The 19,719-nt window shown below is 43.7% G+C and overlaps 1 protein-coding gene across 1 annotated transcript in view; it reads right to left on the reverse strand.

Annotated features, from left to right (window-relative positions):
- ANO2 (anoctamin 2) overlaps positions 1–19,719 on the reverse strand; it is a 277,547-nt gene that overhangs the window by 15,374 nt on the left and 242,454 nt on the right. Inside the window, exons 18-21 of the mRNA XM_053256041.1 lie at positions 12,558–12,706; positions 8,000–8,152; positions 7,779–7,831; positions 2,957–3,135 (exon numbers count right to left, since the gene is read on the reverse strand). Of these exons, the coding sequence (XP_053112016.1) occupies positions 2,957–3,135; positions 7,779–7,831; positions 8,000–8,152; positions 12,558–12,706 (534 nt within the window). The remainder of the gene's footprint in view (positions 1–2,956; positions 3,136–7,778; positions 7,832–7,999; positions 8,153–12,557; positions 12,707–19,719) is intronic.

The following is a 19,719-nucleotide window of genomic DNA, read 5'->3' on the forward strand; positions in this document are numbered from 1 at the left end:
TGAAAATCGGTGTTACATTTGTTACTCTCCAGTCCTCTGGTACAGAGCCCGATTTCAGGGATAAGTTAAATATTTTAGCAAGGAGGTCGGCAATTTCACATTTGAGTTTTTTGAGGACTCCTGGATGGATGCTATCCGGCCCTGGTGATTTGTTAGCTTTCAGTTTTCCAGACAGTTTAGAACATCATCCCTTGTCACTGCTATCTGACTCAGCTCTCTAGCCTCCATCCCTAAAAAGCCTGGTTCAGGAACAGGTATATGCTCAGTATCCTCTGCCGTGAAGACAGATGCAAAGAACTCATTCAGTTTCTCTGCAACCTCCATATCCTCCTTAATAATCCCTTTCACTCCCTCATTGTCTAATGGCCCAACCGCCTCCCTGGCAGGTTTCCTGCTTCTGATGTACTTAAAGAAGTTTTTGTTATTCCCCTTGATACTTTTGGCTAAATGTTCCTCAAACTCTCTTTTTGCCTCCCTTATTGTCACCTTGCATTTCTTTTGCCAGAGTTTGTGTTTCTTTCTGTTCTCTTCATTTGGACAGGCCTTCCAATTTTGGAAGGAAGTCTTCTTCCCTTTTATGGCTTCCTTGGCGGTACCCGTTAGCCATGCTGGCATCCTCCTGGACTTAGTGGTACCTTTTCCTCCTTTTGGGTATACAATCTAACTGGGCTTCTAGTATTGTGGTTTTGAGTAAACTCCATGCACTCTGGAGCGAAGTGACTCTCCTGATTTTCCCTTTCAGCTTTCTTTTCACCATACTCCTCCTTTTGGAGAAGTTTCCTCTTCTGAAACTCAAAATGTCTGTGTTAGACGTCCTTGGTGATTCTCTCCCCGCATGTATGCTGAATTTGATGGCACTGTGGTCACTGTTCCGTAAAGGGTCGATGACCCTGACATAATGCACCAGGTCCTGGGTGTCACTCAGAATTAAATCCAAGGTCGTCTTCTCTCTGGTCGGTTCCATGACCAACTGTTCTAGGGCACAGTCATTTAGCATATCTAGAAATTTGACCTCTTTGTCCTGACCTGACTGTGAATTTACCCAGTCTATGTGTGGGTAATTGAAGTCACCCATAATTACAGCCCTGCCTCTCCTTGACGCCTCACTGATTTCCTCCTGCAACTCCCAGTCACTGTCGGCATTTTGATCTGGAGGGCGATAGCACATCCCCAGTAGCACGTTCCCTTTCTGGCCTTGTATAGTCACCCACAGGGTTTCTGTGGAGGACTCCAGTCCACCTAGTTTTTCTAGCTTGTTAGATTCTATCCCTTCTTTAACATACAGTGCTACCCTACCTCCAAGGCGCCCCTCCCTGTCCTTTCTATAGAGTTTATACCAAGGGATAACAGTGTCTCATTGGTTCTCACTGTTCCACCACGTTTCTGTTATGCCCACTATATCTATTTCTGCGTTAGCAACCAAGCACTCCAGCTCACCCATCTTGGCTTGGAGGCTTCTGGCATTGGCATATAAGCACCTGTATGCTGAATCTCTCCCCTGATGTATGCTTTTCTTTTGACTCTTTGACCTGCTGGCACAGGCTCCTGTCTGCTCTTTATGCGGTTCTGCTCTGTCCCCTTCTGTTGTATCTGAATTCTTTGCAGCCTCACACTTTAAAGGATGGCTTTTGCCAAACGGGATACTGCCCAGCTCCCATCGGCTGTTCCCCAGGTGTCATTTTAAAAGCTGCTCTGCAACCTTTTTGATTTTAAACGCCAGCAGTCTGGTTCCATCTTGGTTCAAGTGCAGCCCGTCCCTTTTGTACAGGCCTTGCTTGCCCCAAAATGTGTCCCAGTGCCTAACAAATCTAAACCCCTCCTCCCGGCACCAACGTCTCATCCACGCATTGAGACCCCTCAGCTCTGCCTGTCTCACTGTACTTGCACGTGGAACAGGTAGCATTTCTGACAATGCTACCTTGAGGGTCCTGGACTTCAATATGCTACCTATCAGCCTAAATTTGGCTTCCAGGACCTCCCGACTGCATTTCCCCACATTGCTGGTGCCGATGTGCACCATGACAGCTGTCTCCTCCCCAGCACTGCCTAGGAGCCTGTCGAGATGCTGCGTGATGTCCGCAACCTTCGCACCAGGCAGGCAAGTCACCATGCGGTCTACACGTGGGTCACAAACCCATCTCTCTATCCCCCTAATGATCGAATCACCCACTACAAGGAGGCCCCCACCCCCCAGAGGAGTATCCCCTGTGCGAGAGGATATGGGCTCATCATCAACGGAAGGAGTCCCTTCTAAAGGAGCATTTCCCTCTTCCTCAGAACAATGTCCTCCTTGCCCAAGACTTTCATTCTCCCTGACAGCAGAGGAGCTATCAGCCCTGGAGTGGGATGCCTCTATCACATCCCTGAAGGTCTCGTCCACATGCCTCTCTGTCTCTCTGAGCTTCTCCAGATCCACCACCTTGGTCTCAAGGGAATGGATTTGTTCCCTGAGAGCCAGGAGCTCCTTGCACTGAGCACACACCCATGACTCTGCCCATGGGGCAAATAGTCATACATGTGGCACTCTGTGCAATACACTGGGAAGTGCCCCTTCCCCTGCTGACCTTCTATCTTCACACTGTTTTTGTTGGCTGTTTACAGTATTTAGAGAGTTTATTGTCCATTTATTAGATAGTTTATTAGAAGGATAGGTCTCAGCTGTAATGGTCAGCTATTTAACTGTCCAAACAGCCTTTCCCAAGAATATGAGGGATACGAGGGAGGGATATGTACTTACGTTTTCTTCTCCACCAGGCTTCTTGTGATCCTTGTGATCGCAGGGGCTTGATCCAGGCTCCCCCGCACACTTCCTGCTAAACTCTTGCTAAACTCCTACGTCCTGTTTGCTATCCCTGTCTGCTATGCTCTCTTGACCCACCAAAATCATAGGGTCTACTTATATCAAGATTACTTTGATCATAAATGCATCAATCAAGAATTGGTAAAGCTACTTTACCTGCAAAAAGAAACGTCCTGTAACGGTGAACTTTCTGGCTGGGTTCCAGCCTTGAAATGGCTGACATTGAAGTATGAAAGTGTGTGATTGATGAAGCCGTGCATGGTTCCATTGTTACTGTATGCGTATTGATAGACAAGGCGTGGAATGAAATCAGAAGTGACGGAAATGACAAAGGCCTGGGAGAAAAAGAAAATCTTTATCATGTGAACCTGCAGATACCTGCCATGCAGTACACTGTGGAGTCACATCACAGATGCAGATGGTGGTGATCAGAAAGATCCCCAAATGTAGACACATAAGCTGCTTTGTGGCCAGAAGACCAGAGGGAATCAATCAGGCTTCCTGAGCAGTTTGGAAGAAATACCCACCAGAAATATCCTCGTCACCCCTCCAGAAATGCCCTCTCCATCATGCTCATCAGGACTGGCCCAATGCTCTGGCTGCTTAATAAAAATAGATGTTGAGTAGTTGGCTGGATGGCTAAGAACTCTTCAGTGGCCATCTGCCCAAGCACTAGGAAGGGGAGCATTTTATGGCCCGCTTATTGACTTGGGGTGGGTTGTTTCTACCACTGGCCGACACAATGCACAGTCTCCTATCAACAGAAAGGACCCTTGGGGGCTGCAGCACAACTTCAAAGCCAGCCCTGATGGAGTTGTGATAGGGCTGCTGTAAAATGACTCTGAACCATTTCCTGACACCAGTGCAATGCTATTCCACTGGAAACAGAAGGCTCGCTGCACTGCTGCCCAGAAGTGGCTTAAAGTCATTCTGCAGCAGCCAAATCGCTACACCATCAGGACTGCCTTTGAAGTTGCACAGCAGCCCCAGTGGGTCCTTTTCATTGATGGGAGACTATGCATCATTTTGGCCATTTAAAATATATATATATCTGTAAGGATGTTCGGTGATAGCTTACATTAAGTTTACATTTGAGCAGTGAAACAGAAAGCAATGCTAATAGAAAGATGAACATTAGGGCCATTGAACAAGAATGAAATCAAACACAGTGACCTGGGATGAAGCTTCATTGAGTTCAAATGAAGCTCACTGTGATGCGTACATGTGCCTGGGCTTGCTCCACTGCTTCCAAGGCCACTGCCCCAGTTCAATAGCCACTCTCTGAGTGCCTAAGTTCCTGCCTGCTTCTTACAACAGGACAATGTTAGGAATTCCTTTCCTCAGTGATGGCCTCCCCATTTGTTTAACCTCTTTGCCTACACTGTAGTCTCTTCCGGCAAACTGGTGGGATTGCCATGACACTGTCATCTATTTCCTTCAAATCAATGTCCTCTTCTTCCTATTGCTCCCCTTTACTCAGCCTTAGAGGCACTTGTGTTAGGTTGCACTGCATATTGGCTGCACTGTATCATTTCTGTCTTGGCTGCACTTATTTCTGTCCATGTGCTGTGGGGTCACTGGGGATGGCATGGTACCCGAATCTCAGATCCACATTTGTGTGCTTAGGATGGCATGTTTAGATTCTCTAGGGACAGAATAGCACTTAAACCAGTTGGCTGCTTCTCTGAGAACACAGTAATTAAGTATTAATACACACTTTACATGTACCTGTAATGGTGTGATTGTTGCTGGCTTCATGGTTTTCTCTGCACCAGTCTAGGTTCATGTAAAAGCTTCTGCCCTGTGGTTTATGCTGACAAGATGTTTCCATATCATGCGAGTAATGGACCTCATGAGACTTGGAATCTCTGTTTCTTGCAATTTGAAAACAGCTTTTCTTGTGAGTGAAATTGTGGGAAAATTATCATAATCTGGCTAAAAGAGGCCACCGTGGGCCAGATAAAATCTGGCATAGGGGCTGCCAGTTGGTCATCCCTGCTCCAGGCCATAAGGAACCTAAATTCCATTTTGGGTTCTTCTGCTAGCATGCTTTCAGAAACCCAACTCTTTTGGAAATCCCAACTATATGGCAGCAGTGCTACAACGTGACTTGTGTGCTTAAGGCTTCTAGGGGTAAACAGTTGTGGAATGAAACTCATTGCTGTATACTTTCTAGACAACCTATATGATGGGGATGCAAATAGAGTGTTGGGAAATGTATACAATTCACGTCAACTATATGTTAACACTCTTCACTTATAATGGCCAACATTCCGTATAGTGGTAAGCCAGCATAAGGAATCCATTGGGGTTGCTGCAGAATGAGAAAGACAGCCCCAGAAATGCTGTGCAGGAGGGCAGGTTCCACAATCATATACTGTAAAACAGCTTCTGTGCAATTGTGCAAACACTGTTTTAAGCCATGGAGCAACCTGATTTATTTTTTATTTTATTTAAAATATTTATATCCTGCCCCTCCAGTACAATACAGTTCAGGTAATTTCAACAGTAAAACAATAAAAGTAATATAAAATGTAACACAATATAGAATTAAAACTTTAAAAACAAACTGAATTAAGATTTAAAATACATCATTCTATAGTAACACATATTATAAAGCCTCTCTAAATGAATATGTTTTAAGATCTTATTTTTAAAAAACCCTAAGGGAGGGAGCATGGCAAAGCTCTTCGGGGGGGGGGGGTATTCCAGAGCCAAGAGGCCACATCCAAAAAGGCCTTTCTCTCCCCGCCCCCCCTGCAACAAATCTCAGTCAATGTTGGGTAAGATGCTTTTATTTATTGCTGAATTTGTATACCGCCTTTCATTAAAACAATCCCAAGGTGGTTCACATAGAAAAATTAAAACAAGACTATAAAAATTATAGAATTAAAATATTAAGATAAAATATAAAAACAGAGATCCAACTAAAAAAAATTAAAATACATGCATAAAATAACCATACAAAATACAATATACAAAGAAGCAGCAGTAGAGACAATCATATAAAAGCCTGGGTTAAAAGCCAAGATTTAACACGCTTTCTAAAAACTGTGATGCAGACCGAGGAGCGAATAGCCACCGGGAGAGCATTCCAGAGTCTGGGGGCAGCAACAGAGAAGGCCCTGCCCTGCATGCACGACAGCTGAGCCTCCCTCATTTGTCAGCACCTGGAGCAGAGCCCCTTCAGATTACCTTTTCAAGCGGGCAGCAACCCTTGGGAGCAGGTGGTCCCTCAGGTATCCAGGCCTCAAACCATTAAGGGCTTTAAAGGTCAAAACCAGCACCTTCAATTGCACCCAAATGGGTAGCCAGTGCAGCTCTTTCAATATGGGTGTGATGTGATCCCAGCGGGCAGCTCCAGATAATATCCTAGCTGCTGCATTTTGTACTAGCTGCAGTTTCCAAATATTCTTCAAGGGCAGCCCCATGTAGAGTACATTACAGTAATCCAACTGTGACATGACTAAGACATGGGTAACTGTAGCCAGATCTGCCTTCTCAAGAAAGGGACGCAGCTAGCGCACTAGCCGAAGCAGTGCAAAGGCACCCCTGGACACCGCCTCCACCTGAGCTTCCGAAAGCAGAGCCAAGTCCAGCAGTACTCACAAGCTGTGTACTTGCTCGTTCAAGTGGAATGCAACCCATCCAGAACTTCTAGAATCTCCTCATCCTGACTGGCTCTCCTACTGACCAACATTACTTCTGTCTTGTCCAGATTCAGTCTCAGTTTATTAGCCCACATCCTACCCATCACGGCCTCCAGCTCCTGATTCAGGACATCCACTGTCTCCCTAGGCTCAGGTGACAAGGAGCTGAGTGTTATCTGCATATTGCTGACAACTCAGTCCAGGTCCACGGATGACCTCTTCCAGTGGTTTGATGTAGATGTTGAACAGCATGGGGGACAAAACCGAACCCTGCAGGACCCCACAGGCCAATGGCCACAGAGCCTAGCAATAGTCCCCCAGCAGCACCTTCTGGACCCTCTCCCCAAGAAAGGACCGGAGCCACTCCAAAGCAGTACCTCCGATCCCCATACTCAAGAGGCGGATACCATTGTCGATGGTACTGAATGCCGCCGAGAGGTCCAGCAGAACCAACAGGGACTCACTCCCCGTCTAGTTCCCGGCATAGGTCATCCACTAGAGCGACCAAGGCAGTTTCAGTCCCATATCTGGGGCAGAAGCCAGATTGAAAAGGGTCCAGATAATCCATATCATCCAAGACCCTCTGTAGCTGGGACACCACCACACACTCTATCACCTTTCCCCAAAAGGGAAGGTTAGAAATAGGTCTATAGTTGTCCGGGTTGGAAGGATCAAGGGAGAGCTTTTTTAATAATGGTCTTACCATCGCCTCCTTGAAGCAGGATGACATCCTGCCCTCCCTTAATGAAGCATTAATAATAATCTCCAACCATCTGCCAGTACCCTCCCTGGCAGCTTTTATTAGCCATGAAGGGCAAGGGTCAAGAGTGCACGATGTCGCCCTCACACTGCCCAGGAACTTGTCCACATCCTCAGGCTGTGCCTGAGAATGAATGAAGGGCCCTCACACATTCTTATGGGTGAATGCAGTCCTATAGATGTCCTGTAGGCATGGGGCTGGGGTAACTTCAAAGGTCAAAACCAGTACTTTGTGAATCTAGCCCAGAAGCAAACTGGCAACCAGTAAAGCTGCTGCAGGATGGGTGTAATACTCAAGAAGTGACTAGTGCCAACAAGCATCCTTGCAGCAGCATTCTGGACAGATGAAGCTTCCGAACCATTTTTAAGGGCAGCCCCACATAAAACGCATTGCAATAATCCAATCTGGATGTTACCAGTGCATGAGTGACTGGTCTGTTGTACAACACCATCAGGGCTGCCTTTCCTATTCTGCAGCAACCCAGTGCATCCCTAATGCCAATGTACCACTGCACAGAATGTTGGGCACTAATTTTATGCAAATTAAGTAGTATGACGCCAGTACTCACATTAATTATAACTGAAAACTTGCCGATGCCACTCAAAATATTAAACCAAATTCCTGTAAGAGAAAATACATATTTGTTAAGGGGTCATGTTTCAAGTCTTATCGCTAAGAGTATCACGTTTCTTTCATTATTTTGTGCTTAAGATAAATACTTTTAAAACTTTAAAAAGTACAGCTTGTTTTAAAACTTAAAACCATAAATTGTGAGTAACAATTTCATACCTATATCTTTTGCTCTTACTGCATCTGGCCTTCTCAGCTCAGTGACAAACTTTTTGGCATCAAGCCGGACTTCAATGATATTGTTGAGCAGAGCAAACACTGGGGCCAGAGGAAAGGAAGCTACAAAGAGTGTGACGAAGCCAAACTGTATGACTAGAAGACAGAAAAGCATTGCTCTTAAGGTCCTTTGGCAAGAAGAGTAAAAAAAAAAACAAGTCTTCAATAACATTCACAACTATGGTGTACCTTGTCTGTCATAAGTAGCAATGGTTTCTCAGGAAATTTTCATTGGCAATTAACAAATACAACATGCCTACACATGACATCCCAAGATGACACTTTCAAATCCTACTACATCACAGAGATTATGGAAAAATGTCTCTCTCTTTTGTTGGTGCCTGAGAGTTGGTGCCTGAGAGTTGGGAGGTTTTTGATGGATTCCTCTGCTTTAGGGGAAATTCTTCCGAATCTCCAGAATTAATCCCAGAAGGCTTAGTGTTAGAGACCTTGAACCTAGTTTTGCCTCTGTTTATATGGATGCCAGTCTTCTCACTGCCTCCAGCAGGAACAAGATTAATTATCTTATATTGGCTTTTCAGAAGCTTTCCAATCAAGTACCATAGAAACCCTTGGAGGTGAGTTCAGCCATGCTGAATAGTGGGAGGCATGGAAACTGGAGGAGAGCAAATAGGTTCATTGCAGTCAGAGGGGGGCAATGAAATTTCTCCAAAGTGAAATTCAAAAGAGAAGAAACTAAAATTTAAAAGGAGAAACTAAAAATCAAAGAGGACTTTCAGGCATGCTTCCTCTCAAGGAGAAACATCAGAGCATTTTCTCTGATTCTACATCCCTGATTACAGTGTAAACAGATGATCAGTGTTGGAAATTGTATCTGGATGCACGGAAGAAAAATGCTTGTAAGAGAAAGTTCTTTCCCTTTAGTACATTGCAGCTAGCCGGGTGATTGGAGACACTGTTCTCAAGTGTTTAATTTTTATTTATTTATTAAAAAAACACAATTGTTTTATTTTATTTTCTGGATATGAACCAGCTACCAACCTTGGCTGCTGCTACTAGGCAAGTATGCTATAAACGTGCTACTGGTTGGCTGTGAGCCTCAACAGTTGCTCTGCACAGTCTCTTGCGGATGGTGAAAGATGGTGTTCCCAGGAGGAAAGATATAAACAAGGTCCAGTTTGCTAGCCAAGGTAAAGCTTCTTTTCAAAGCTTCCACGGGCTTAAACTAATCATAAGAGAACATAATCTACTGCTGGTTACATTTTTGTCTTCAGGAAGTCCCCATTTGATTACAGTGATTAACTTTCAGTTATCATTGTGGTAATATTACTGCTCAGGTATGGTTTTCTGGTTCACACAAGGAGTATGACACACAGGTAATTAGAACATACTAAGCTTTCATTTCAAACATATTTCATTTCTTTATTGAGATAGCAAGAAAATGTATGAAATATGAGCTAATGAGAAGGGCCTACCAATTTTACCAAGCATCCCAGGCACTAATTAAAAAACAAAACAAAATGGAAGAGGCTGCGGACCAAAATAGATGCATCGTTAGGTAGGGGTTTTAGGGCATAAGTGACCAAGCCACAAACACCCACTTGGAAATTATATAGCTAGTATAAGTGGGTAGGGGAAAGTGTTTCTCCACCATACTAGAACTCGGGGTCCTACAGTGAAACTTATTGGCAGAAAATTTAGGACAGAGAAAAGCAAGTACTTCTTCACACAGTGCATAAATCTATGGAATCCACTACCTCAAGATATGATAGTCACTAGCTTAAATGGTTTCGAAAGGGGAGCTCATTGGCTACTTGAAATAATGGCTTCATGGTACCTACAAGTTCATAGGCAGTAGGCCTCTGAATATCAATTACAGGGGAGCAATGTACCTTTATCTATCTCCTGCTTATGGACTTCCCAGAGGTACTGGTTGATCACTGTGAGAAACAGGATGCTGGACTAGATAAGCCTTTGCCCTGATTCAGCAAGGCTCTTCTCTTATTCTTATGGTTCACAAGTGCTGTTTTAGAGCACCAAGTCTTTAAAGCACATGCAGGTAGAACTGATGCAGGTGGACCAGCACACAATAGCACACTGATTTTAAACAGAATCAGACAGCATTTTAAGATCCAGCTATATAAGAATAAGACTTTCCATCTCTTTTCATAGGGACACTGCTGCTCTCAGCTACAATTTTTTTTTCTTTTTCTGGCAGATAATAACCTCCTTTCTGAGCTCAGCACCCTCCCTCTCCGCAAGCCATGTTCTTTTGCCCAATTTTAAAAGTATGTAAACATGCTCCATCGAAGAGACTCCTTTCATCTGCATTTCTGCTTGATGCCATTTCAGAACAATTTTAACTGACAGCTTCAGTGCTGAGCATCTCAAAGAGCTTCCTGCCCATGTGGGTGGTCTGTGTCACTCAGCAGTGAATCTGACAGCTGAATTTAGTGATACATATACACTCAGTACCAGAGACAGGCTAGAGGAGGAGTAGGTTTAATTCACACATTTTCCATCTTTCTTAAATCCTATAGACAGAATTGAGCATAGTGTTCAGCATGGGGAAATTAACAGGGATGGTGAGCCATTATTATTGCAGATAATAACATTCTGCTGTTGGAAATATCTTTTCAGAACTGGAATAGTATCTATATCTTAATATTTGTGTAGAAGGGGAAAATTCAACAGGAAATTCACATTCATTCATATGTATGCAATTCTTTTCATACATATGGCTAGAAAAGCTGTATTTATTCAAATGCTTTGCTTTACACAACTTCTAAAGGAAGTTCTTCCTTTACATACAGTCACTATTCTAATTCCAAATGTGCATCTGGTCTTGTGAAATTAAAATGACCAAGGATCAAATCAAGAGTGGATTCTGGAAATCTCCTTTGTAAGGAAAAGCTAAATCATCTGAGGCTTTTGAGTTCAACAAAATGAACAAATGGGGACATGATAGAGATTTGTATAATGGTAGACTAGTTTGTAAAATTGTACATGGTATGAAGAAAGCTGAAAGAAATGTTCAATAATTCTAGAATTAATGCAATCAATTGGCAAGGGATTCAGAAAACAGAAGGAAAATACTGCTTCATTTTACTTATGGAATTCACTGACATGGGATGCAGTGATGGATACTAGCTTAGATGGCTTTTAAAAAGTGTTACACACATTCTTGGGGGATAGGACTTGCCATGATACTGCTGAGTAGCAGATGTTGGGGACATAAAATCCTTGTTCCGGTGTGCTTCAAATTGTGGATGCTTTACCCAGATATAGTGCACTTGAGAATATGCCTGTAAGCCCTGCCTCCATGCTGATGGATGCTGGAAGCCTGCCTTCATGCCATACCCAAGTACAGGATTTATTTGAGAGACAAACACTGTACTTAGGGAGATATTCTTATGTTTTGCCATCACAGAAAGAATCTATCCATGAGTGCAGTGTTTGTCATGTCTGACAAATGCTGTACGCATGGTGAGAGGAAGGTGGGGTTTCAAGACATGTCAGTGCAAGCGTGGACTTACAGGCATGCTCTCATGGACACTATACTCAGGTACAGCATCAATGAGCAGGTCTACAATGTGCAAGGTTTCTTTATGCCCTGCTTGAGAACATTCCAGATAAACTGGGCTGATCAATGTTGGAGCCAGGATACTGGACTAAGTACCTTGGGTCTGATCCAGCAGGTCTCTTCTTGTGAGGTGTACGCATATAAATAAGTCCATGGCACCTGTTGTTAATCCATATTCCCAACAACTAATATTTGCCCTCACTGATCAATCAATTAAAACTGTAGTCAATTAATTTACAGATTACATGTATCAAAGTTTACAGTCCAAGTTACATCATTTGCAGGATCTGAATTCAGTATTAGCTTTACAACCGATAAAACACACACAATAAAATTGCTTGAAACAGAATAAGTCATAAAGTTCTTTAATCTTTAACCTGTTCATAGGGAAGTTATTACAAGTATATCAATTTATCAGTAGTGAGCTGGTAGTTGGCTTTAGTGTGGGAAAGGGGGAATGAATAAGTTGGGGCACCTTGTTCCCTGTCTGTCCCCTGCCCCTACTGGGAACCTCAGTACCAGACGGGGCCAAATTTCAGCAGACACATGTAAGCTCAGCATTGCTCACCCCTCCTTATCATTGTTCTTTGCCCTAAATAGATCCTAGCAACTGTTACAGTTTTCCGGAGAAGAGGAACTCTTATGCAACGAGAGCTCTTCCTCTTGCAAGATTGCATGGTGCTGGGAACCTTGCAAGGGAAGTTCTGCTGCCTTGGCAATGGAGATACTGTCAATCCCACTCTCCTGTGAAGGCTGAGCTAGCTATGCAATTGACTTGCTTTCTTCTCTGCCAGAGGACCCATTGGCAAAGCCCCAAGTACCTTGTGGGTGTGGTTGAGCATGGCCACCTGTCTGCTTCGAACCACCCACCACATTTTACATAAATTGTAAAAGTGGCTTTCAAGAAAAGGATGACTTTGGTACCAATGGATGCAAAAAGACATTAAAGGATCTTACTCATTTCCATGTATTCTGGAGTCAGCCCAGTGAAAGGTTCCAAGACATAGTCCAGTTCCCACTGCTGGGGTTGTTTGGAAGAGTCAGAGTCACTTTCTTTTGTCTGAGGTCGCTCATCCTTTAGCTTCCGGAACAGCTTCTTTAACTTACTGGGAAATTAAAAGAGGAGGCAATTCATTAATTAAAATTTAATATATTCATAACAAGAAGTTCTGGTAAGAACTAATCTGCCTACTTTCCTTTCACTATAATCTTAATTGATAATTACCATCTTCACAAGTTAGTCCACTTCTGCCTCAAACATTCATACATCAACCATCTTGAATAGGGGTGGATGAAATAATCACAAACTACGCTGTTGAGGTGTCCCTATGTGTCACTAGAACTACACTAAATTTGGTTGAAATCAGTTCCCACTTATGCTTCAAAGGTTTGTACATCCGCCACCTTGAATTGGGGTGGATGACATCAACACACAGTACAACATTGAGGTGTCCCTATTTATCCTTATAATGTACCCAAGTTGGTGTGAATTGGTTAGGCGGTTCACAAATTAGCTCACTTGCGCCTCAAACATACATGGATCTGCCATCTTGAATTGGGGTGGATGACATCATCACAAACTATGCTGTTGAGGAGTCCCTGTGGTCGCATTTGCACATACCATGGAAATGGAAGTTGCTAGACCCGCAATTAATTTTTCAAATCATGAATCACATCACAGACATTTGTCCAACTGCATTTTGGCTACTTCCATTTTCAGGGCAGGGGAGCTCCTCCTTCTTACTGGTCCGCTATGTCCACTTGTGTTGCCAGACTGTGGGCAAGATGTCAGCGCATCATCAGGGTGGCAGCCATTGTCCACAATCTTCAAGGGTGTGATCAGACCTTTTTGGAATAGTCTGCCCGCACTCAGCAGGAAAAGGACATTGAAATCCCTTTAAATGCCATGCCACACAAGTTCTTCTGACAGCGATTGTACTGCCACCTTCGTAAGAGCCCCACAACAAAATTATCTTGCACAAGGACAATTTCTGGATGGGGGGGAGAATCTTGGGGGTTGGGGTGCACTATTTTCCTATTACTCAGGGAAGGGAAGGGAAGGGAAGATTATGACTTCCTAGGAGGGGATATGTATATGAGGGAGGGTAAAGGATCCTGGGGTCTGGCCCACTGTGACCAAGAATGCCCTTATGATGGCTCACCCTAGCAAAGCAGTCCATGGAGACCAAACCACACTCCTGCTCCTGGGGTGGATTGCCACCAGGACTAGCACTCTCATGAGAGGGCCAGTCTACTGGAGAAGACCTTAGGCTCACCAAAACCTCTGATCATCTGTTGGACTACACACTTATGAGTTGAGCTAAGCCAACAAAGGGGACTCAACTTGCGTGGCTCACCTGGCTACGCCTGTACACATGGAGTGTCAAAATCTCCTTTGGATGCATGAAAGGCTTTCTTGGAGAGGAGGTGGTCACTGTACAACAGTTCTATCACTAACCAGAGAGAGCGGGGACCCCAAGCAAGCAGAGCCGCCACTCTCTCTGGGTAATGATAGAACTGTTGCACAGTGGCCCTCTCCGGGGAAGCCTTTCACACACCCAAAGGAGATTTTTATGCTCCATGTGTCCAGGTGTAGCCAGGTGGGCAGACAGGGGAAACACCAGGACTGGATCTTTACTCTCATTCAAACTAGGCAAAGAGGCACCTTTTAATGCAGTGATTCTCTTTACTGAGCAGGAGAAGAGTAACTGGCCCTATCCACCCCCAGCACAGTACCTCCAGTGACTGTTGCTGGTGTCTATTCTTATGTTTCTTTTAGATTGTGAGCCCTTTGGGGACAGGGAACCATCTTATTTATGCATTATTTCTCTGTGTATACCACCGAGTCATTTTTGGAAGAGTGGTATAAAAATCAAATCAAATCAAATCAAATCAATTCCCTGGGTTCGGACCAGCGTTGGAACGTATGCAGATCTGCTGCTGCAGGGAATCACGGCAGAGGGGAGCCTCGATTTCCAGCAACCGCAGGAGAGTGGGGTTGCTATTCCAGGCAAAATCAAAGATAGACCTGTTCTAATGGGCAGAGAAGCTGGCAGAGGGCATGCGTTGACAGCTTCTTTGTGGCAGTTACCAAGACAGGGAGAGCTGTTGCTGGGGAACCCCTCCCCACGGCTTGCTTGTATAGAACAACCTGGCTGGGTGGCATCTGCCATCCGGCCCCCATGGCCTGACATAAGAAAGTGGTCCGTGGGAGAAGGGGATGTCATTGCACATTATTAGTGATTTGGCTCAACGCTCCTGTCCCCACAGAAGGTTCTTCTCATGAGTTGTGAAGGGGTATCCCCATAACCTTACAGTATCACGAGTGAGCGATCTGCTCAAGAACAGCATCCATCATCTATCATAGAGGAGGAATCTCCCCTCTCAGTATTGGCAATGCTGATACTGCTGCCTGGCCCATCTCATGAGTAAGCCTAGGGACTGTAAACATACCCCAAGCAGAAGGAGCTGGGCCCCACTTCCCCAACATCATTGTACAAAAAGCAGGCCTTAGCCACACAAGAATTCCTGGTTAGGGCTGCCTTTTAAACCCGACCTTGGGTGTTGCCGCCCTGCCATACGTAGCCATCCCAGCACTCGAATGGGTCTGCCTTGCTTATGTTGCCTCTTTGAGTGCATGTGAATAGACATCTTTTTCACGTATGTGAACATACATCTTTTTCGGTTCATTTTCAGAGAACAAAGCACCTAGTGCCCATCTTACCATCCTGTCCCCTTTCTCTCCTGATTATCTCACTACAAACCGAAGGTTCAAACTGGAGTTTGGAGAGCCAAACTTCAGGCTGCTTTTGCGTGAAAATGAGGTTGCACACATTCAGATGTCATGGAGTTCCAACCTCTTCCCCATTTAACTATGGGTTTGTGTTATGTGTGAATGCAGCCTCTGTGTCACTACAACTGTACCAAATTTGGTTCAAATCAGTTCCCACTTGCTCCTCAAACATTCATGCATCCGCCATCTTGAACGGCAGTAGATCACATCATCACAAACTGCACTGCTGAGGTGTCCTTATGTATCCCTACAACTATTGACATGGACACACACATATAGAAAGCTGGGTGATCTCATAAGCTTATGTTCCTTAAGGAAAGTAGGCTTTAAAAACACATAAATAAAATATCTCTTATTACTAATAAGAAAATAGAACACCTCTTATTACTATAGATATTTAACTTGAGTTTTCCCATCATCACCAGAGGGCATATGGCCATAGACCTAATGTGGTTTAATAGTTAGTTGGTTTCCCTACAATGGAACCACGGTTCCATGAAGGAGGTTAAGGGTCTCAAACAGAGTATCCTCAGCAGCGCTGGAAAACAGCAAAATGCCCTGGAAAGCAACAAAAATGAGATTTATTCCTAACTTTTCTTTTTTACTTTTCCCCTGCTGCAAGAAAAATTATGCCCAAACCATATAAGTAACATATATTAAAACCAAGCCAATTCATATCGTTATCACATTGGCAAAACAAACAGGGTCAAATTAGATGGCGACTCTTTAAACACATGATTATTGTTCTGTTTTTGTTTTGTTTTTTTAAAAAACAAAGGCCCCCTGATTTAGATTGCAACCTCACATGGGGGAAAGGAATGGTTTAACCCTTTCTCCCCATGCTGTGGTCCTGATGAAAATTATCTTCTGAAGCTGCTATATGCCCAGAACTGTAGTGCAGGGAGGATAGGGTATCAATGCCATAGTCCCAAAGGATAGGGTATCAATGCCATAGTCTCAAAAAAATATTGAAAATAATGATTTGTTTGACACCACAAAGCTCAGAGCAACATACACTGGCGTCCCATATTATTCACACAATCACCTTGTAAGAGACGTTAGGCCGAAAAAAGCACTAATTTTCCCAAGGGCAACCAGTGAGGTCCATGGCTAATCAGAGATTTGAATGAAAGTGTCCTTGGACCCAGTATAGGATTTTACTATCTAATACAGTGATTAAACTATATAGTAGAAAGCACTGCTTGTAAAAGGAACTTAGAAGTATGGTAAGTATGTATTCTCTAATAATAATGAGTAATTACACCACAGATAGTATTATAAAGATACATACTAAAATATGTTCAATATATTATATTACACACACACAAACACACACTTTATATTACATATTTGTATGCATGAGTAAAAATCCAGGGTAATCCTCTCCTGCCAGGAGCTTAACAAAGGGCTGCCAGAACCCTTTCCCCCTACAGCCTGCAATAAATCCCTTGAACCTGAAGCATGCATGCTGCATAACAGAGATTATGGAGGAGTGACGGGTCTATTCATTAGTTCCTGTTTAAACAAAAGAAGTTCTCGCTTAAACCCTACAAAGAGAGGGGGTAACATAGCAGAGAGCATTTGTAATCAAATACGTATCAGTGAAATGTTCTAAAAAAAGTTGAAAACTTTTAAAAGTCTGCCTCCACAGTGAGGGGAGGGAGACAGGAGGGGGACCCAGCCAGCCAATAGCTGCCAGTTGCTGACAGGGCCCAGTCCTTCCCACAGGACAAGAAAAGGAGTCAGCAGTGGGCCCCATGGGTGCTGGGCCCTTGACAGCTCTCAAAGAATGCCTTATGCTGATGCCAGACCTGGCAATCTCATTATATGAGAAGTCCTTCTCCACTGCTGAGCACAGACGATGAGACTTCCTGCCCCAGGAGTTCCTTTTGGCCCACTCCTGATGCTGTTCTGCCCCAAACTGGAGGCCCACAAACGCCTGATCAATGTCAGTCCGGCAGAGATATCAGAGCTAACATTGGCTATGTCAGGAAATGTAGGATTGATTCTGACCATGAGAAGTTTGAAAACTTCTGCCTAGCTATTCCAGAGTTATAACATGGAGTGCCAAAAGGGTGGGTTACTCCTTTTATATGGAGGCAAGAAAAGATTTCCTCCAAATAAGGCATGCTTACTGAAGGCTGTGAAATTTCAGAGCTTTCTGCCAAGCCATTCAGGAATGATTAATTTTTGTGTGTTTCCCATTGATCCCTAAGGGAAATCCGACGTTAGATATGCTAACTAAAATCTGACACAATCTGACTATCCAACAATTTCAAAGGGTTCTCATTCTAATAATTTTCATTTTGGATCAGATCATGTCAGATAATATCTGACATTTTTTTCATGTGCACAGGCCTATTGGGAATACAACTCCTCTTCAACTGAACAAGAGATATTTTGTGTGAATCAGGAATTAGCATACAGATATGCATTTCAGTTTCATTTTACTCTAAGAGTGGGTCTACATGTTACATTTTGAGGTGATATGGGGATTCCTGCCCAACTGCTACAACTACTACAAATATTGATATATTGCTTCAACAAAAGTTCTCAGTGGTTTACACAGAGAAATAAATAAAAATGAATAAGATGGTGCCTTGTCCCCAAGAGTTCACAATCTAAAAAGAAACATATACACCAGCAACAACCACTGGAGGAATGGTGTGCTGGAGTCGGATAGGGACAGTTGCTCTCCCTATGCTAAATATAAGAAAGGTGACTCTTAGTCTAGTTAGCAGAAGCCCAAGCAAAACATCCCAGCAGGAATCTCAATTTCATAAATCTAGTTTTCATAAAACTAGTGAAATTTCTCATGTAGGAAATGCATCCATAGTAAGAACAGTATAAGACTTCTGAGTCAAGATGCCCAATAAAAAAGAACATGGATGTATGGAACTTCCTAACCCTTTCATTAGTACTATCAACTCTTTTTGTGTCACTCAAAATTCCTCTGATGTTTAGCCTCACCAGGAACTTCCAATTTTGCCTTGATATTTCTCTTTAGATGAAATTCAGTAGGGCTGTTCTCACAATCATTAAAAAAATCCGCCCTGAGCCATTTTGGAAGGGCGGTATATAAATCTAATAAATGAATGAATGAATGAATGAATGAGGGTAGGAGGAAGTATACACAAGGGAATCCTTCCAACGCAGCTCTTTCAAATCTGGGTAACCCAGATCCTGTACCTTCCTCTTTACCCAGGTAGGAAGAAAAGAGAATTCTCTTACCTAGATATCTTGGTCATGTGGGTGCATTTGCCTTTTCTAGCAGGAGGCAGCAGACATAACAACAATAGAGAGCTGTAGCTACAGGGGCTTCCATCTGTGAATGTGCCACTCTGCAAACCACACTCTATGATCCTTTGCTTTCAATACCTTCAGTAGGGTTGGGTTTGCCTCCTGCCAGTTCATGGCCACTCAGAGGAGAACTGATGATGTAATGAGGGTTGCCAGGCTGCTGGCAGTGCAATGCATGCTGGGATAGCTATCTTGATCCTCAGAGGACCTAGCTCCCAATTTCTGCAATGCTGATCATGGCTGCCTGGATCATGTGTGTGCTGAGTTTGTCGATTCAAACAGATGTTCTGTTCATCTGTGGTAGGGATGTGCACGAACGAAGGCACAGATGAACTTGTGCATGAACCTTGGTTTGTGCACATCCTTAATCTGTGCCTACCAGGGCAGGAGCTTTTTGCTCACCCAACATCATGCTGACCATGCAGATTCTGTCTGTATATGCACTGAGGCCATGTGCTGGCACCATGTGCTGGTTCTTGAGGAGCGCCGTTGCAGCAGGAAGCTGAATGAAGGGGCAGGGAACAGGTAAGGACCTGTTCTACTCCTTTCTAAAGGTCCTGCTTGCTGCTCCCCACTCCCGGAAGCACCAAACATGTGCACGAACCTCAGCTTGTATACATCCCTAATCTATGGCTACCTGGGTAGAAGCTCTTTACTCCCCCAATCCCCTGTATGATCATGTGCAAGGCTGTAGTGCCAACTATGTGTAGAACATCTCTAAGAAGTGTTATTAGCCTTACTGATACACTCTTGGCTTCTTTCGGATTCCCTCAGATGTTTTGTCTATGCAGGAACCTCCAAATCTACCTTGAACCTCCAAATCTACCTTGAATTGCTTTAGGTGAAATTCAGTACCTTTATTCTGAAGAAAGATTAAAGGTACAGCCCTTCTGCTCATTTGTATTCACTGTTGCTCTGAAATCCTTCATTAAACCTTCCCCAATAATATATCAAGCAGTGTCTGTTTTTCCTCAGGTTCATGACATAGCTACATCCTTAATATATTCAGAACATTTATGAAAATCA

The sequence above is a fragment of the Hemicordylus capensis genome, chromosome 5 (assembly GCF_027244095.1).
Source record: "Hemicordylus capensis ecotype Gifberg chromosome 5, rHemCap1.1.pri, whole genome shotgun sequence".
Classification (NCBI taxonomy): Eukaryota; Metazoa; Chordata; class Lepidosauria; order Squamata; family Cordylidae; genus Hemicordylus; species Hemicordylus capensis.